At 30.3% G+C, this 17,133-nt stretch overlaps 2 protein-coding genes across 2 annotated transcripts; one reads left to right on the forward strand and one right to left on the reverse strand.

The window, feature by feature from the left end:
• Positions 1–1,177: 1,177 nt before the first annotated feature.
• LOC126659862 (lectin 8-like) lies at positions 1,178–2,499 on the reverse strand. Its single transcript, XM_050353184.2, has one exon. The coding sequence runs from the start codon at positions 2,338–2,340 to the stop codon at positions 1,438–1,440; it is 903 nt and encodes a 300-aa protein (XP_050209141.1). The 5' UTR covers positions 2,341–2,499; the 3' UTR covers positions 1,178–1,437.
• Positions 2,500–12,745: 10,246 nt separating this feature from the next.
• LOC126661464 (F-box/kelch-repeat protein At1g57790-like) lies at positions 12,746–13,999 on the forward strand. The gene has a single exon (XM_050355318.1). It carries the CDS (start codon positions 12,746–12,748, stop codon positions 13,997–13,999), a length of 1,254 nt encoding a protein of 417 aa, XP_050211275.1.
• Positions 14,000–17,133: the final 3,134 nt, after the last annotated feature.

Below are 17,133 nucleotides of genomic sequence, written 5' to 3' on the forward strand. Positions count from 1 at the left end.
TTAACATTATATTTGTTTTTTAAGATTTTAGAAATTCTAAAAAATGGATTTTACTCATTACACGCTTAATTTATAAATGCAACTTATAAAAATTAGAATAATTAAATTGATTGGAAAAAATTGGCCAAAATTACAACGAAATACTGAAATTAGGTCATTGTTGTAAAAATTAAAAGTTTTGAATAAAAGTTGCAACAAACTGTATAGATTTGGACTTATTTTATTATTAGCCTTTTTATAAGTGAAAACTTTTTAAAAAATAAAGAATGGTTATTTCATTTAATATATATATATATATATATATATATATATATATATATATATATTCCATTTTATAGACAAAATTTAGCTGTGAGGTTCTGGTTTCACGTATCAACATTTATATATATATATATATATTGAGAAGTTGCAGTTGGAAAATCAAATTTTTGGCTGTCAAGTATTATTAAAAATAAAAAAGTTTATAAAACTAAACTACCCAACAATTTCCAAGCAAGATGATATATATTTGTTCTCTTTACTTTTAATATAAGTACTGAATAAAATAGTAACAAAAATGTCCTAAAAATCGAATCAGATTGAATGGTACTTTCAATTCAGTTTTATTTGATCTGTAAGATAAAGGTAGAAGGTAGTAACGGCACTGTTACCTTACATGGGGTATAATCAAGTAGAGCTAAGGAATTGACTCAAATCGCAGACAAAAAAAAAAAGAATTGACTCAAATCGACTCGATTAATATCTCTCGAGTTCGAACTACTCGAGTTAATTATCAAATTCAAACCTCAGAATACTTGGTTCAATAAACTAGCTAACCTAATCGAGTTTTAATTAATTAAATATTTTATTTTATATAATTATATATATTTAATAATACTTTGATTTTTATATTAAATTTGAATTTGAAGCTATGCATATAATAAAGTCGAGTCGAGCTCGAATCTTAAATAATCTATCAAATTGCAGCTGGGACTCCGAAAGTGAAACTCGACCAAGTTCAAGTTGAATTTTAGAACACGGCAGCGTTTCAAGTTTCAACTCGACTCGATTAAGTTGCTCCCCTAAACTTAACTTTCACTCCGGCTAGAAACATGTGAATACTGTCTAAAATTTAATATTGACTAACATTACAAAATCACACATTCGTCCAGTGGCAAAAAAATTAATCATTATCAACTTCCGATCAACTAAATCCTCACTTTATTGATGAATGCGACAAGAAATAGAATTTTGCATGAGTGTAAAATTCATCAAAAGCTCAAAAAAGAAAATGCAACAGAAAGAGAATTAACAGGAAAATATTACAATAACTCAAATCTCAAATGGCACTTAAAACATAATCTATTCTGCATTCTGCGAGTCGTATTTAGATTGCGTTTTGACGCTTCTTCTCATACCTGCAAACCCAAATCGAACACAAACCAATTCCAATGACAATTAATAGAACACAGCCATAACTATCAACCCTGTCACCCATCCTGCCAGACCTCTTTTGCCAGGCAGAGGAGGCGAAGGCCCGCCTTGCTGCGGAGGAGGAGAAGGCGCGCCTTGCTGCGGAAGAGGATAAGGCGCGCCTTGCTGTGGAGGAGGAGACGGTGTAGGGGCTAATACATCCAAGTTTCGAAGACTTGCATCGAAAGACCAGGAATGGATGATATGTGACTCAGAAAATAACCCGGTTGAAGCTGAGAAACCAATAGTAACCCGCTCGGGCAAGTAATCTCTCAGGTCAATTTTATAACAGAATCCGTGTAGCAAAGTGACATTGTTCTTAAATCCAGTGTAGTCAACGCACATAGTTTTGGATAAGGAATTATAACTAATTCCAGCATCCATCCGTCTCCCTTGCACATTAGCGTCCCACGCGGAACTTTTCAACGATTTTAACGTCATGTAATCTATGCCTACATGAGGACCAACTATATCATCCCATGGATTATTAAAAACATCAAACTCCACACCAACAAATGGATTAGCTGTTGAGTTTAATGTCATGTAATCTTTAGCAAGGAAGAACACAAGCCCATCGGCGAAGTTGGTATTGTTCTGCCTGTCGATGGAAAAAGTGAAATTGGTAACGAAATCAGCTAAAATTTCTAAAGGGCCGTCGGTCCAGAGATGAATCTGAGGAACATACGTAGCTTGACTGTTCTGAAAAGGTTTGTTTTCTGTAAGACGAATGGCAGACTCAAAATGAGATGCATTTCCTTGGAGCGTTATGTTACGAATATTAGTTTTATTAAAGGTGTTGAAGCTGAATGACATTGAAGTTGCATCAGAGATTAATAGAAACAAGAGAATTGTGAAAAAAGAAGCGTTGTTTTGATTGATCAGAGGCATAGTAGAATTGGAAGTTTTTATTTTGAAACCTAAAAGAAACTCAAAAGCAGCACCAAACTTATAGAAAAAAATACAAGTGCAATCAACATGAGATGACACAATGAATAATTCCAAAAATATCTCAGTGTCAATTGACTTGGTCTTTCATGCTGAAGAAACCAAGCCTTCTGGATAGGCGTGTAATCTAGTTGAGTTGAATTTAGCTAAAACACTATCAAGTTCGAGTTTGAATGGACTCTTAACTCTATCGAGTTTCATTTTAGAAGCTCTAGGTCCAACGGAAGTAATTGAGACTTGAGCTCACTATCGACTCGATTATCTATATGAATATTTAAAAATTAAATTTTTATCTAAAATAAGTTTATAATTGTAGATGTATATAAGTATAAAGGGTAAAAAAATTAACTGAAGCTCGATTAGGTTTGCGAACTCATCGAATCAAGTATATGGAGTTCAAACTCGATTATTGACTCAAGTAGCTCGAACTCAAACTCGAGTCCATATTAATCTAACCGATTTTGAATATTTTTCAATCCCGTGTAGGCTCGACTTAATTATACCCAGGACCGGTCTTAGAAGATATGAGGCCCTAAGCGATTAGTCTAAGTCTCCTTATAAAATGTCAATTTTCGTCGAATTGTACTAAAAAATATGCTCGTTTTTCACAAAAATCTGCTCTTTTTTTATTTAATTTTTTTTACAAAGATATATTTTTATTAAATCATTGATAGATTTTTAGTAGATTTTTGGTAGATTTTTGGTAAAATTTTAAATTTTTTAAAAATGTATTTTTGTAAAAATAAAATAAAAAAGGCATATTTTGCGTAATTTTTTTATTCAAAAGATAAATACATAAAGATTGATCTTAAACGATTTAAAACATGTAAATTATTTGTGATTTTTTTGGTATTAGTACTAAAGAGTTTAATTAATTTTTAAAATAAAAATTAGAAAACCAATTTATTAAAAAAAAACAATATAAATATATATAGAATTTTAAGGGTTTCATATAAATATGAGCCCCTTAGAGTTTATTTTTCTAATTATTAAAGAGTTTAACTAAATTTTACAATAAATATTGGAACATCTATCATCAAAATGATCAATAACTATATATTTTTAAAATATTTAATAGCATAATATTTATTTTTTTAATGGATCCTATAAAAATATGGGGCCTTTTAGAATATGTGGCCTCGGGCAATGGCCACTAAGACCGGGCCCTTATTTGTAGACTCTTTGCTGACCGTTAAATCCCAAAGCTTTATCATAATTGTCTACAAGTCTTATAATTGAGTAGCTAAAGTCGACCTACGACAGTTGTATAAATTTGCAGTGTTATAGAAACCAAACTGATTCTTTTGAATTTGCAAAATAAATTTATACTCTTCCCTTCCTGTTTAAAAAATTTCGTTTGACTTTATACACGGACTAAAAAAATATTTATTATTTTTGTCTTTTTATATTTTATCCCTATTAATGATAGTGGAATTTTCCATAATTATTTTAAGATGACTAAATGAAGGATAAAATAGGATATTTATTGCAAAAATATTTTAAAAATAGAAATGAGACTTTTTAAATGGAATATACCAAATTAAAATATGGGACTTCTTAAATGGGACGAAGGGAGTATAAAAAAGAAATTTTGGACAGGTTTATATAGTCCAACTGCTAGTTTAACCATCAATTTTTAAGGTTAGTTGTACTTAACAATTGATTGGTTCAACTAGTTCAACCGGCCGGTGTGATCTGAATTTTTAATCACCGATAAGTTGTTATGAGTCATTAATGTTGAAGACTTGCATTGACTTCAAAAAAACAGTTACTCCATATGAAATGATTGTTAAAATAAATGTAATAGCAACCCAATGAAATTTATTTTTCTATTATTCTAAGAAACTGCGTTTGAAAACAAAAATATGAACAATGCGCATCGTATCAAATTTGGGGGAAAAGGTGGGTTTGATTTTGGTTACATTTGATTTTTGGTTGGGTTTGATTTTGGTTAGGTCAAGTTGATTGACATGTCAGCAATATTCTGAATCAATGCGCGGATGTGGCATTTACGGTGGCACAATTTTTGATTTTTTTTTTAAAAATTGACTATAACCAACACAAAAACATTCATAATGGGCTAGATAAGACGAGCTCGAAAAATTTGGTTATAACTGATTTCAAACGCTTAGTTTTGTTATTTTTACCCAAATAAATAAATTAGAGTCTTAAAAAATAAAAAATAATTATTTCATCTTTTTAAAAAATAGACATGCTATTTAATGTGTATTTCATTTTACAGACAAAATATAGCTGTTTGGTACCTATGGTTTCAAGTATCAACATCTCTATATATAATTTGTTTCATTTACTTTTAGTATTAATACAAAATAAACTTGTAACAAAATATCTTGAGAATCGAACCAGATTGAATGGTAAATTGGTAATTTCAATTCAGTTTGATTTGATTAGTGATATCTTTCTTTAAAAGATAGAATAAAGGTAAGAAGGCGGTAACTAGACCGTTAATGCTTACCTTACTAGGGGTAATAATCGAGTAGAGCTTAGAAACTGACTCAAAATTGACTCGAGTAATATCTTCTGAATTTGAACTGCTCAAGTTAATTACCAAATAAACTTCGAGCTTCAAAATACTCAGTTCAATAAACTTATTAGCTTGATTGAGCTTTGATTGATTCCATGTTTTATCTTTTATAATTTATCTAAATACACTATCATCTTGAACTTCAAATAAAGATTAAACGCATTTTGATGAATGAATTGACTATAAATTGTCAAATGACAATTTTTAATATAAAATTGATTTATTATTTTAGTGAACATTTTTTCTTATTAATTAATATTAACATTTATAAATTGTGAAATATGGAAGGTTAAACTCATAGAATTTTATAATTAATTAATGTTTATAGGTAATTTAATATAAAGAGATTCTAATATTTAATCAACAATATTTTAGAAATGTATCAATAATTTCTTTTAATGAGTAATTAATGCTTATAAGTAATTTAGTATAAAGAGTTTTCACAAGGGTTTAGCATACAAACTAAGTGTTTCAAGGTCAAGAAACAAAACAACCAGAAAACAAATTGAATTTTAACAACAAAATAAATTTACAATCAAAAGTGAATAAATCATGATAGCTTTGGAACATTATTCTAATAGAAGATCAGGCAATAGAAACAAAATTTAGCACATTGATTACGTTCCTCATCGAATGTCGCATCGAAGGATCGGGACGAGCACACCAAAGTCCGACAGTCATCAAGCATCCCATCTGTCTCTCAATGAAATTTCGCTGCAATTTTTTATCAACCGCATCAAATAGTTCTCTGTATTAGTAAAACTCCCATACCTACTTCCCAATATGTACTTGGCTCCCATCTTCTCGATTTGGAGAAATGGCTTTTTTCCACTCGCTATTTCCAACACCGAAGCTATACACATCCGACTCTTTGCTCAACTTGCATATTTTGAGACATTCAGGAGCCAAGTATCCTAGCTTCCGCCAGTTAATGCTTGAGATGGAGCATTGTGATCGACAATCCAAGCCACCAAAATCTCCGAGTGTGGGTTTGAATTCTAAATCCAACATCACATTACTCGACTTGATATCTCTATGTAACACACACACTCTTTATCCGTATTGCAAGTAGTCCAACACGGATGCTAATAGCGGTGCAATTGTGTATCTCTGCTCCCAATTCAACTAGTTTTGTTGCCGAAGAGATGGAAGTCTATGCTACGATTAGGCAAGTAATCATTAACTATAGCCATGTCTTTCTTTTCGTGACACCAACCAATTAGTTGAATCAAATTCTTATGACGGACTTGGCTAATGATAGTTATTTCAGCTATATACTCGGACATTCCTTGAACGTAAGTGCTAGATATTCTCTTAATAACAACATATTTATTCAAATCTTTCAAAAAAAAAAACCTTGAAAGCAGCACCAAATCCTCCCACACCGAGCTTTTGTTCCTTGCCGAAGTTGTTGGTTGTAGAAGCCAAATATCATATGATATATACTTAGCTACAATCAGATTGATTGAATCCATTTCTGAATCATGTGAGTCGTCTTCAGATTGTATGTTATGCTTCTTCTTGTACGAGTAAACCCAAACCCAAATCCAACACAATGACAATGACAATTAATACAACAACACAACTACCAATTATCAGCCCTATCGCCCATCCTGCCAGACCTATTTGGCCAGACGGCGGAGAAGGAGGCATGCCTTGCTGCAGAGGAGGAGAAGGTGTGCCTTGCTGCGGAGGAGAAGAAGGTCTATAGGCTAATACATCCAAGTTTTGAAGACTTGCATTTGAAGACCAGGAAGAGACGATATGTGACGCAGAAAATAACCCGGTTGAAGTTGAGAAACTAACAGTAAACCTATCCGGGCAAGTAATCTCTCAAATCAACTTTAGAGCAGAAACTCTGTAGCAAAGTGACATTATTCGGAAATCCAGTGTAGTCAACACACATAGTTTTGGAAAAGGAATTATAACTAATTCCATCATTCATTCGCCTCCCTTCCACATTAGCATCCCACAACAAAAAAATTAATGATTTTAACGTCATGTAATCTATGCCTATATGAGGACCACCTATATTATCCCATGGATTATTAAAAACATGAAACTCCACACCAACAAATGGATTATCTATTGAGTTTAATGTCATGTAATCTCTAACAAGGAAGAACACAAGCCCGTCAACATAGTTAGTATTGTTCTGTCTATCGATGGAAAAAGTGAAATTGGTAATGAAATAAGCTATACTTTCTGAAGGGCTGTTGGTCCAACGATGAATCGAACGAGCATATGTAGCTTGACTGGTCTGAAAAAGCTTGTTTTTTGTAAGACGAACGACAGACTAAAAATGAGAAGCATTGCCTGAGATTTTTATATTATGAATATTTGTTTCATTAAAGGTGTTGAAGCTGAATGATATTGAAGTTGCACCGGAGACTAATAAAAACAAGAAAATTGTGAAAAAAGAAGCACTATTTGGGATGATCGAAGGCATTGTAGAATTGGAAGTTTTGTTTGAAACCTAAAAGAAACTTAAAAGCAACACCAAAATTATAGAAAAGATATAAGTACAATTAAATTGAGATGACATAAGTACTAAGTCTTTAGTTTGACTTGATATTTCATGCTGAGGAAAGAAAGCCTTATGAACTTTTGCTGACAGCTAAATAGCAGAGGTTTATTCTAATTGACTGTAAGTCTAGCTAAGTAAACCTGTAACAGTTGTATAATAGTAGTGTTTTAAAAATCGAACCGGTGGCCAAACATGTAAAGCCAGTGGCTCTCGATTCAACTGCCCTTTGATCTGATTGAGTAAATTTATATATGAAAAAATGTGAACAAGTTCATAGTCTAACTGTCGGTTCAAGCTTGTCGAATGCTCTTGCATTTGACAGAACAGCTAGCGTGTTTCTCATACAACCAGCCGGTACAGTCCAGTCCTTTAATCATACATAACTAGTTTAGGGGAAGGTTGAGTAAGAAATTCATAACCTAACTCATTGGGTGATATGAGTCTCTCATTCGATGCTGAAGTGCCTTGGGGCCAACTTGACTTAGAAAAAGTCTTGAACTTAAAAATTTAATGACTTCTCTATCGCAAATAAAAAACAATCAAGGAGCTTTTATTGCTTCAATCGAAACGACATGAATGCATATAATAGGAACTTCAGATTCACAAAGTGTGCAATATGAGGTTTTATATAACAAATTACCAGTTTATGATTTTATTAAAGTCTTTGGTTGTTTAGCATATGCATCAACTTTACTTGTTCATAAACATAAATTTACTCCTAGAGCAACAAAATGTATATTTCTTGGGTTTCCAGAAAATACAAAAGGTTACAGGTTGTTTGACATTCAAGCTAGACATGTTTTTATTTCAAGAAATGTGAGGTTCTATGAGCATCTTTTTCCATCTAAAGAATCTGGTATTGAATCTTTATCCTATTCTTCTTTAGTTTTACCTACTACTGTTGAGTCTGTTGATATTGATTTAGATTTACCTAGAACTAGAGTTAATGCAGATTTGGATTTGTCAAGTTATAGAACTAATGAGGTAATTTTCTCTGATATAACTAATATTCCTGTAAATGAATTTGTGTCTTCTATTCCTGTAAATGAATCTGGTATTTTGCCTGCATCTTCTAGCATACCAGTTATTAGGAAATCAACTAGAGTCATAAACAGACCAAATTTCCTGAAAGATTATATCCATAATCTACCTAGGACAAATTCCATTCTGACTACACCACATAGTTTGTCCAAAGTATTTACTTATGATAGACTTAATCTGACTCATAAGATTTTCTCAATCACAATTGATTCAATGAAAGAACCTAAGACTTATAATGAAGCTGTCAAATTTGAGTGTTGGAGAGTAGCAATGCAGCAAGAATTAGATGCATTAAAGCTAAATAATACATGGGAAATAGTTGAAATGCCTAAGGATAAAACACCAATAGGTTGTAAATGGGTTTTTAAAATTAAATATAATAGTGATGGGTCAGTTGAAAGGTATAAGGCACGTTTAGTTGCTAAAGGTTACACACAACAAAATGGAATTGACTATACTGAAACTTTTTCACCTGTTGCAAAGATGACTACTATTCGTGTAATTTTGGTTATAGCAGTAGCAAGAAATTGGTTTTTACAACAGCTAGATATCAATAATGCATTTCTGCATGGGGATCTACATGAGGAGGTGTTTATGCAGCTACCTCTTGGATTACAAGCAGCACAGCCTGGTTTAGTGTGTAAACTCACTAAGTCACTTTATGGACTCAAGCAAGCAAGCAGACAGTGGAATAAGAAGTTGACAGATGCTTTAGTGTCACAAGGTTTCATTCAAGCAACTTCAGATACTTCATTATTTACAAAGAAAAATGGTACATCCTTTAAAGCATTACTGGTATATGTTGATGATGTGATATTGACTGGAAATGATCAAGAAAGTATAAGTGCTATCAAGGATTACTTAGACACAACATTCAAGATCAAGGACCTAGGCTTATTAAAGTTCTTTCTTGGTTTGGAAGTAGCAAGGACCACATCTGGAATTAATTTATGCCAGAAAAAGTATGTATTGGATTTATTAAAAGAGACTGGATACATAGGTTCAAAACCTGCATCTACACCTATGACATCTGCAACAAGGTTAGTCAAAAATGATAGTGCTGCTTATGAAGACATTACTGGGTACATAAAGTTGGTTGGAAAGTTAATTTATTTGTTCAGTACTAGACCTGACATATCATACCCAGTTCAACAATTATCTCAATATTTAGACTGTCCAACAAAAGCACATTATGCTGCAATATCAAGAATCTGAGATATTTGAAGAAGGATCCAGGTCAAGCGATATTCTTTCCAGCTACAAATGACATAAAGTTAAAAGTTTTTTCAGATTCTGATTGGGGAACATGTTTAGACAGCAGAAGATCCATTTCAGGATTCTGTATTTTTTTAGGAAATTCTTTGATAACATGGAAAACAAAGAAGCAGCCTAAAGTATCTAAGTCCAGTTCAGAGGCAGAATACTGAGCCTTGGCAAATATAACATGTGAAATACAATGGTTAGCATATCTGTTAAAATATTTACAAGTAGAAGATGCTACACTAGCCTTAGTGTAATGTGATAACCAGTCAGCATGTTATCTAGCACACAATCCAGTCTTCCATGAACGCACGAAGCGCATAGAAATAGATTGTCACATAGTTAGACAGAAGCTTCAAATAGGCCTGATTCACTTGTTTCCAATCTCTTCTGATCAGCAATTAGCTGATTTCTTCACAAAACCGCTGCCAACAACTTCATTTCTCTTTTTTCTATCCAAGCTGGGTATACACAGTGTATATACTCCATCTTGAGGGGGGGATAATAAACTATAGAAGAGTAGAAAAAAAGAGCAAGAATGGAAGAGGAAAAGAATCAAAGGATCAACATTAGTTAAATTAGTTATGTGTAAAATAATGTGTTTATAACTGAATTCAAATCAGTTAAACACAATATAGTTGTTAGATAATTAAGCCAGTAGAATTAAAACACGTGTTCCATAATAACAGAGTGTTTCTGTATAAATTGTAAAAGCTGATTCTTCAGTGGTTAATGAGAAATTCTCTTTTCTTCTTTATCTCTTCTAATTCTTCATAAAATTTAACAAATTCGTTTTGATTCTATCAATTTTTCAAAATTAATTTATTTATATCTAAAATTGCTATTGGATATGTTTATTTTAAAAAAAATTGACAAGAAAAAGAATTGTCAATTGGAATGTCACATAGTTCGGATAAATCAATTTTAAAAAAAAATACCAAGTTGATTTTGAAAAATGGGATAGATTCCCAATAAATTGGTTAAATTGTAATAGATTTACAAATTTTAAAAGGTTTGTAAAGATTTTTAAAATGTTAAAAAGGATTGACTTTTTAATACTATTCGGCCTTTAAAATTTTATCTTTTAAAATAAACTAACTACCAATAATTTATTGAAAAAAAATACTAAGTTGGTCAAATGTCATATAATCAAAACTAAAATAATCGGGTAGCTAAATAAAAAAAACATCTAAATTAATAAGATAAATAAACTTTTATTAATTATTAATTTTTAAAAATAATTAAACAAAAATAAATATAAATCGTAATGTTTATAATTATTTTTTTTGACAAATAATTTTTTTTCTATTCTATTATTAGAATTCAAAGACTGTAATGTGTATTAATGAGGATAAATTATAAACATTAGATTTCTTAAGATTTGATAAAGATAGAGATTGAAATTCTTATCAATCTTTTTTAATAATCATTCAATAAAAAATATTATAAATCTATATAAAATTTGACAATTATGCATAACATTTATTATTGTCTAATAGAAAAATTAAAAATTGAGGACGATTGGTAAAGAAAATAATTAAAAAAATAGTATTTGTCTATATTTAATGTAATATGAAAAAAAATAGTATATTATATATAATTAAAAATAAATTAATAAAATCATGGCTTTTTTAGAATTTTAATATATAATTTTTTTATCTGTTTATATTGTAGAAAATTTGTAATACATATGCCTCGCTTGGTTGGGGATAAATACGCTAGGAAAGTTGTACTTCCCGGAAAGTAGCAAATATTTTTTACTGGGTTCAATTTATACATTCTACTTCCCGGGAAGTTGGATGTTTGACTTCCCTTTAACTAGGGAAGTAACTTCCCTAGCAAAACCCAAGGAAGTAGAACTTTTCTAGCACTTTTGTTGTATTTTCCTAATTTAACCTTAACTTTCTCTTTCTTTTTTTCTTTTTAAATTTATATAAAAATTATCATGGGACATTTTTGTCTTTTAATTAAAAATTAGTTTCGTACTTCCCGGGAAGTAAAAATCAAAACAAGCAATATTTATCAACTTGCTGAGAAGTTAACTTCCCAGGAACTATACTTCCCGGGAAGTTAACTTCCCGGGAATTGCTATAAAACGAACCAAGCGAGGCCATAGATATGTTTGTGTCCCTAGATATATAAAATATATAGTATCTAAAAATTTATATAGATTATATAGAATTTTTATAATTATTAATTAGATATTTTAAATTAAAATCAATAAAAAAAATTAATATTAATAATAAATTTAAATAAAAATCGTGTAACGCGCGGGTCTAACGTGTACGTTAGGATTAATCCATTAAATTTTGATATAATTGAATAGAATTAATATTAAAATTTCACTAAAGAAAAATAAATATATTATTTTGCATAGAACATTAGAAATTGTTTACACCCAATCAAGTAGCATCTCTTTACGACTCATCGAAGCAGGAAAAGGCAAAGCTAGCGAGAAACTATTGTTTTTCAAGTTAAAAGCATGCAAAAAAATGTCATCCAACTGCAAAAAATAGATAGTATTCTGTTTAACTCGTGATTATTTTTCAAGGCGGCAACATATTCCTTTACAAATGTGACCGGAGAGAAAGAATGCGCGATTGCCAATGTTCTTCAACTCGACCCATGTTTTTGTTACCATATCAAGTTGATAAACAGTGAATCCACATACTTCTTTTAGGCTTATGCCAAAATTATTTTGGGCTACAACGTAGAGATCATCGTCGTGGCCAATGAAGTAAGAGAAGAATAAATCTGTGCCGGGATATACACGACTCAAATTCATATTGAATGAAGCTATAGGTGTGAACTTAAGCTGTTCATCTTTGAAATCCATGGCAAAAAAATCTATTATTTCCGTGAAATTCGGATTTTGATCTTTAAAATCCTGAGGGTCATAACGTCTGGTTGAGTGAAAGCATAACTTTTCTTGAAAAATTGTTGGACAACTCATTGGCGGGATTGCTTCCTGTTTGATGAGTTTTGCGTCACGGAGTCGACAGAACCAAGCAACACTATTATCATTGTCGATAAATAAAATAAAGCAATTAGGATCTTTCGGGGAGGCTGTTAAAAGGCAAAAGTTGCCGGAATCAGGATTCTCGAGGTCAACTTGGAATCGGAATGCGAACAGGAAAGGGAGTTCAATCAGGATTCTCGAGGTCAACTTGGAATCGGAATGCGACATATTGTGGAAAATTTTGAAGTATTTTGACGGCACCACGGACGTGGGTGCCGTTTTTGCAATATGGAATACCTGCAAGCTGTGGAGGAGCATAATTCGTTCCTTTCCTTCCTTTGTTCGTTACCCGCCCTCCGATCCCCGCTATCCTTATCTTCTATCGCTCAAAGATCAGACCTGTAGGTTCGTCCATCCTTTCTATGATCATACTTTCTGCTTAGAGTTTCCTGAATTATTAGATACGCATATTCGCTTCTCTAAATTCGGCTGGCTTCTTTTAACTCGATCCGACTACACACACTTTTTGTTCAATCCCTTCACGAGACACAAAATCGACATCCCCGCTAACTTTATGCCGAAGAATCATTCTTCACAATGCATCAAAATGTGTTTTGATGATCGCTGCATTGTTGGAATTGGTTCGCTCGGCCTCTTCTTATTTGTTCCTGGTCGATCTTGGACTCTATATATGTTTCTTGATAATCATAGCTGGGAATCCAATTTGTATCCTAAGGAACTATTCCATGGTAGAGATTACGATATGGCTTTTCACTCTCATCCCGTCATACATAAAAACAAGTGTTATATTTTGGGATTAGATGGTCATCTTCTCGTATTTAATTTGAACACGGGAAAATTCGATTTCATCTGGAAGCCTTTTCTCCAAAAGAAGGCTGATTCCGTCTATAGAAGTTTCTTGGTCATAAATAAAGGAAAACTGCTAGGCATATTTGAGTTCGATGACCGAAACAAAATTCTGATTCGGGAGCTAAAATTATCGTCGAAAAGATGGCAGAAGGTGTCCGACATAGGAGACAAAATGGTGTATGTCAGTTATGGATCATCCTTCATCGGAATTGCTCCCACGGGAGTTGAAGGTGGCAAGATTTATTTTCCGCAAGTACTAAAAGATGAATCTGTTTTCTATTCTCTTACTAGTAGAAGATACCAATCGAGTTCGAATAGTTATTCAAGTAAAATTCCGGTTGATGTTGAAGAACTCGCAAATTGTACTTGGATTGAGTCGTTGCCTTTTAAACAAAACTAGTTTCGCATTACGTGCTATGCACGTGGCTCGTAACTTGACTCGTTAATGTATGCATTAATTATTTTCATTATTATGTAGAATTAATATTAAATTAATAATATATCTTATTTAATATTTAAATTAATAATTTAATAATTTAGTATTTTAACTAATAATTAAATTTCTAATTATATATCATATTACAAAATAAAAAATATTAATTATTTGAACTTATAAAATAATAATTTTCAATTTTTTTGAATTCAGCGTCAACAACTTACACTCCATTGAAGCTAGTGATATAACTTGTAAACGGTCTACCATTTCACTTGAATAGACATATGTTCTTAACAAACATAAGGAGCAACGTAAATAAAAACATTATAATATAATAAATTATACTTAGTTAAGCAAATAAATATAAAAATAAGTTAATTTTTGTTCATTTACTCAAGTCAAGCTTTTGGTTCGTTATAATTATATTTATATATTTTAAAATTATAATAAATGTTAAAGTTAGTTAGATTTTCTCTTAAAGTTGAATAATATAATTTTTTTCGATAATTAAGCCTCTAATATTTTTATTTTATTGTCTTTTTTTCTTCTAAATAGAATCTATTTTTAAAAACAAATTGCATATCTAAGGATTCTAATCATAATATATCTTTAATAATTATATGCATAATTATTAATATCTATTTGTCTTTCTTTTTATCCTAAATAGTAATTAATTACTTTTTAGTTAGGAAATTTTTTAAAATTTTATATCACTTAATCTTGTTTGTTTATTTTAAATTAATAATTATTAGTATGAATTAGTTTTGATTTTTATCCTAACCCATCAATTTAAATGTTACATAAACAATAAGGATTGGGCAATTTTAATTTGTAGTTTAATCAAATCAAAAGTTTGATATCCCTATTTCCTAGTATGGTGTTGCTGGCAATATTTTTAACTATACTTCAATATTATTGCCTATAGGTGAGTTTATTGAAATTACACCAAGCACTTGCCTTCCTTAAACTGCCATGGTATGCGGAAACGGCTACAAAATTGTGGGAACATATGTTTTTTTAACCATAGAAAATTTTGTGTAATAACTTCTTAATTAGAATCTAAAACATAAATGGCGGGTTGTCTTTATACAACTCAGTAAATTTTATAATTGTATCTATAAAATTGATTAAATATAAATTAAAATAATAGTATATATATTGACTAACGTAGAATTTTGATTTGTTTAGAACTAAAAGTTTGATATCCCAACTAATTTGGAGACATTGTAGCTATTATGATACAATCCTATTTTAATTAAAATTCTAATTATAATATGTCTTTAGTGATTAATTAAATTACTAATTAGTTAATGACTATAAAACCTTTATTTAATAATAAATTTAAAAGGGTAATTTGGTAAATTTGCCTGTCCCCCCCTCCATCCGTGCTTTTATATATAGTACTAGTTTTTCGCCACGTGCTACGCACGTGAGTGACATTAATATGACCCGTTACATCTTTCTTTTGTATAGTCTATATTTATATTAATTATTAAGATTAATTTGATTAGTACTTAACTTTTTGAATTTCTATAATTTGCTCGAAACTCCTGATAGACTCATATTCAAATTTCATTGCTTAAAGACCTACATTTTCATAATATAAATACTTAGCATATAAATACGCCGATACAAAACTTCAACTCATAAAAATTATAAATTACAAATTACAATTAATTTCAGAATCTTTGATAGAGAATTAGCGACGAATAATCAGATTGAAACCCTAAGTTAGCTATTTACCTGATTGCGAAAGATAACGAAATCAGAAAGCGGATTTAAAATGAGCTGGAGCGATTAGTCATAGCTGGATGCTAAAATTAAAAGGTAAACAAAATAAGAAACTGAAACATTAATAACAAGTACATTATAATTATAGAATCAAATATGATCGTACAACATGAATTGAAAAGCACACAATTCATTACCAATTTACCATGTACCTAAACTATATAATTCATAACTATAATTTGCTTCTAACCTATGTAGCTTAATGTAACTTTAAAATTGTAATGGAATCAGACCAAATTATCAATCAACAAAAACAGAACTGAAAATACCTTGTCAATTTGAAGGAGTAATTTATAAGATTTGGAAAAAAGCTTCTTGAAAAGTGCTCGCCATAAAACGTCGAAGCATGGTCTTCGTCAAGTAGATTAACGGTTTCTTAGCAATAGTGAAACCATATTAAACATAGTTCATTAATATAAAAACAAAGATAACTCCTATAAAAAATAAACAACTATATAATTTCTCACTTTAGATTTAGATTTTTAGTAAAACTATACTAACCAATTTATATAATTTATATTAAAATTGAATTCGTTTTTTTTTTTGTCAATTTGATCTTATCATGTACTCTTATTCTTGTAATGGATTTAGTTTATTAGAATTGTACTTATACTTAACTTGTTACTTCTTTATTTAAATTAATATTCCTATATTCTAATTATATTATTTTATTTAAATTAAACTTTTAAATATTTTTATTTTGTTATATGTTATTTTTTTTTTTTGAGGAATATTTTGTTATATGTTATTATTATTATGTTTTATTTAAACGAAATTATAGTACATGAATAGTATTTAGTTCAAGTGATCTATTATTAATAAATTAAAAATATCTGAATATATATCTTTTAATACCTTCAAATTGACTAAGCCGCAATTTTTTTATAAGCCATCATGTGATATTTTTATACACTTTTTTACATCTGTTGTCATATTTAGGGTGAAAAGAGACCTTTGTCAAAAATATGATCAAAACTAAACTCCAATCAAAATTAAGCTTTGCTTGTTTTATTCCAACGTTTTTCTGTGTTTGCTACAATATCTCTTTAATAAGAATTAGTCTTAGAATTTGAATAAAGCACTAACTAATTAGAATTTGAATAAAGTACTAACTAATCTACTGAAGATTGCTTCTATCTATAATCTATTTTTGCCGTAGTTATATTTGTATTAGTTAACTGTTTTTAGTTTTATATTTTCTAATAGTAATCTTTTTATATTTTCTAATAGTAATTTTTTTATATTTAATGCAGATGTTATTAGAATTAAACTTGTATTAACATTGTAATTTTTTTAATTATAAAAGA

Source organism: Mercurialis annua, linkage group LG8 (genome assembly GCF_937616625.2).
Source record: "Mercurialis annua linkage group LG8, ddMerAnnu1.2, whole genome shotgun sequence".
NCBI classification, from domain to species: domain Eukaryota; kingdom Viridiplantae; phylum Streptophyta; class Magnoliopsida; order Malpighiales; family Euphorbiaceae; genus Mercurialis; species Mercurialis annua.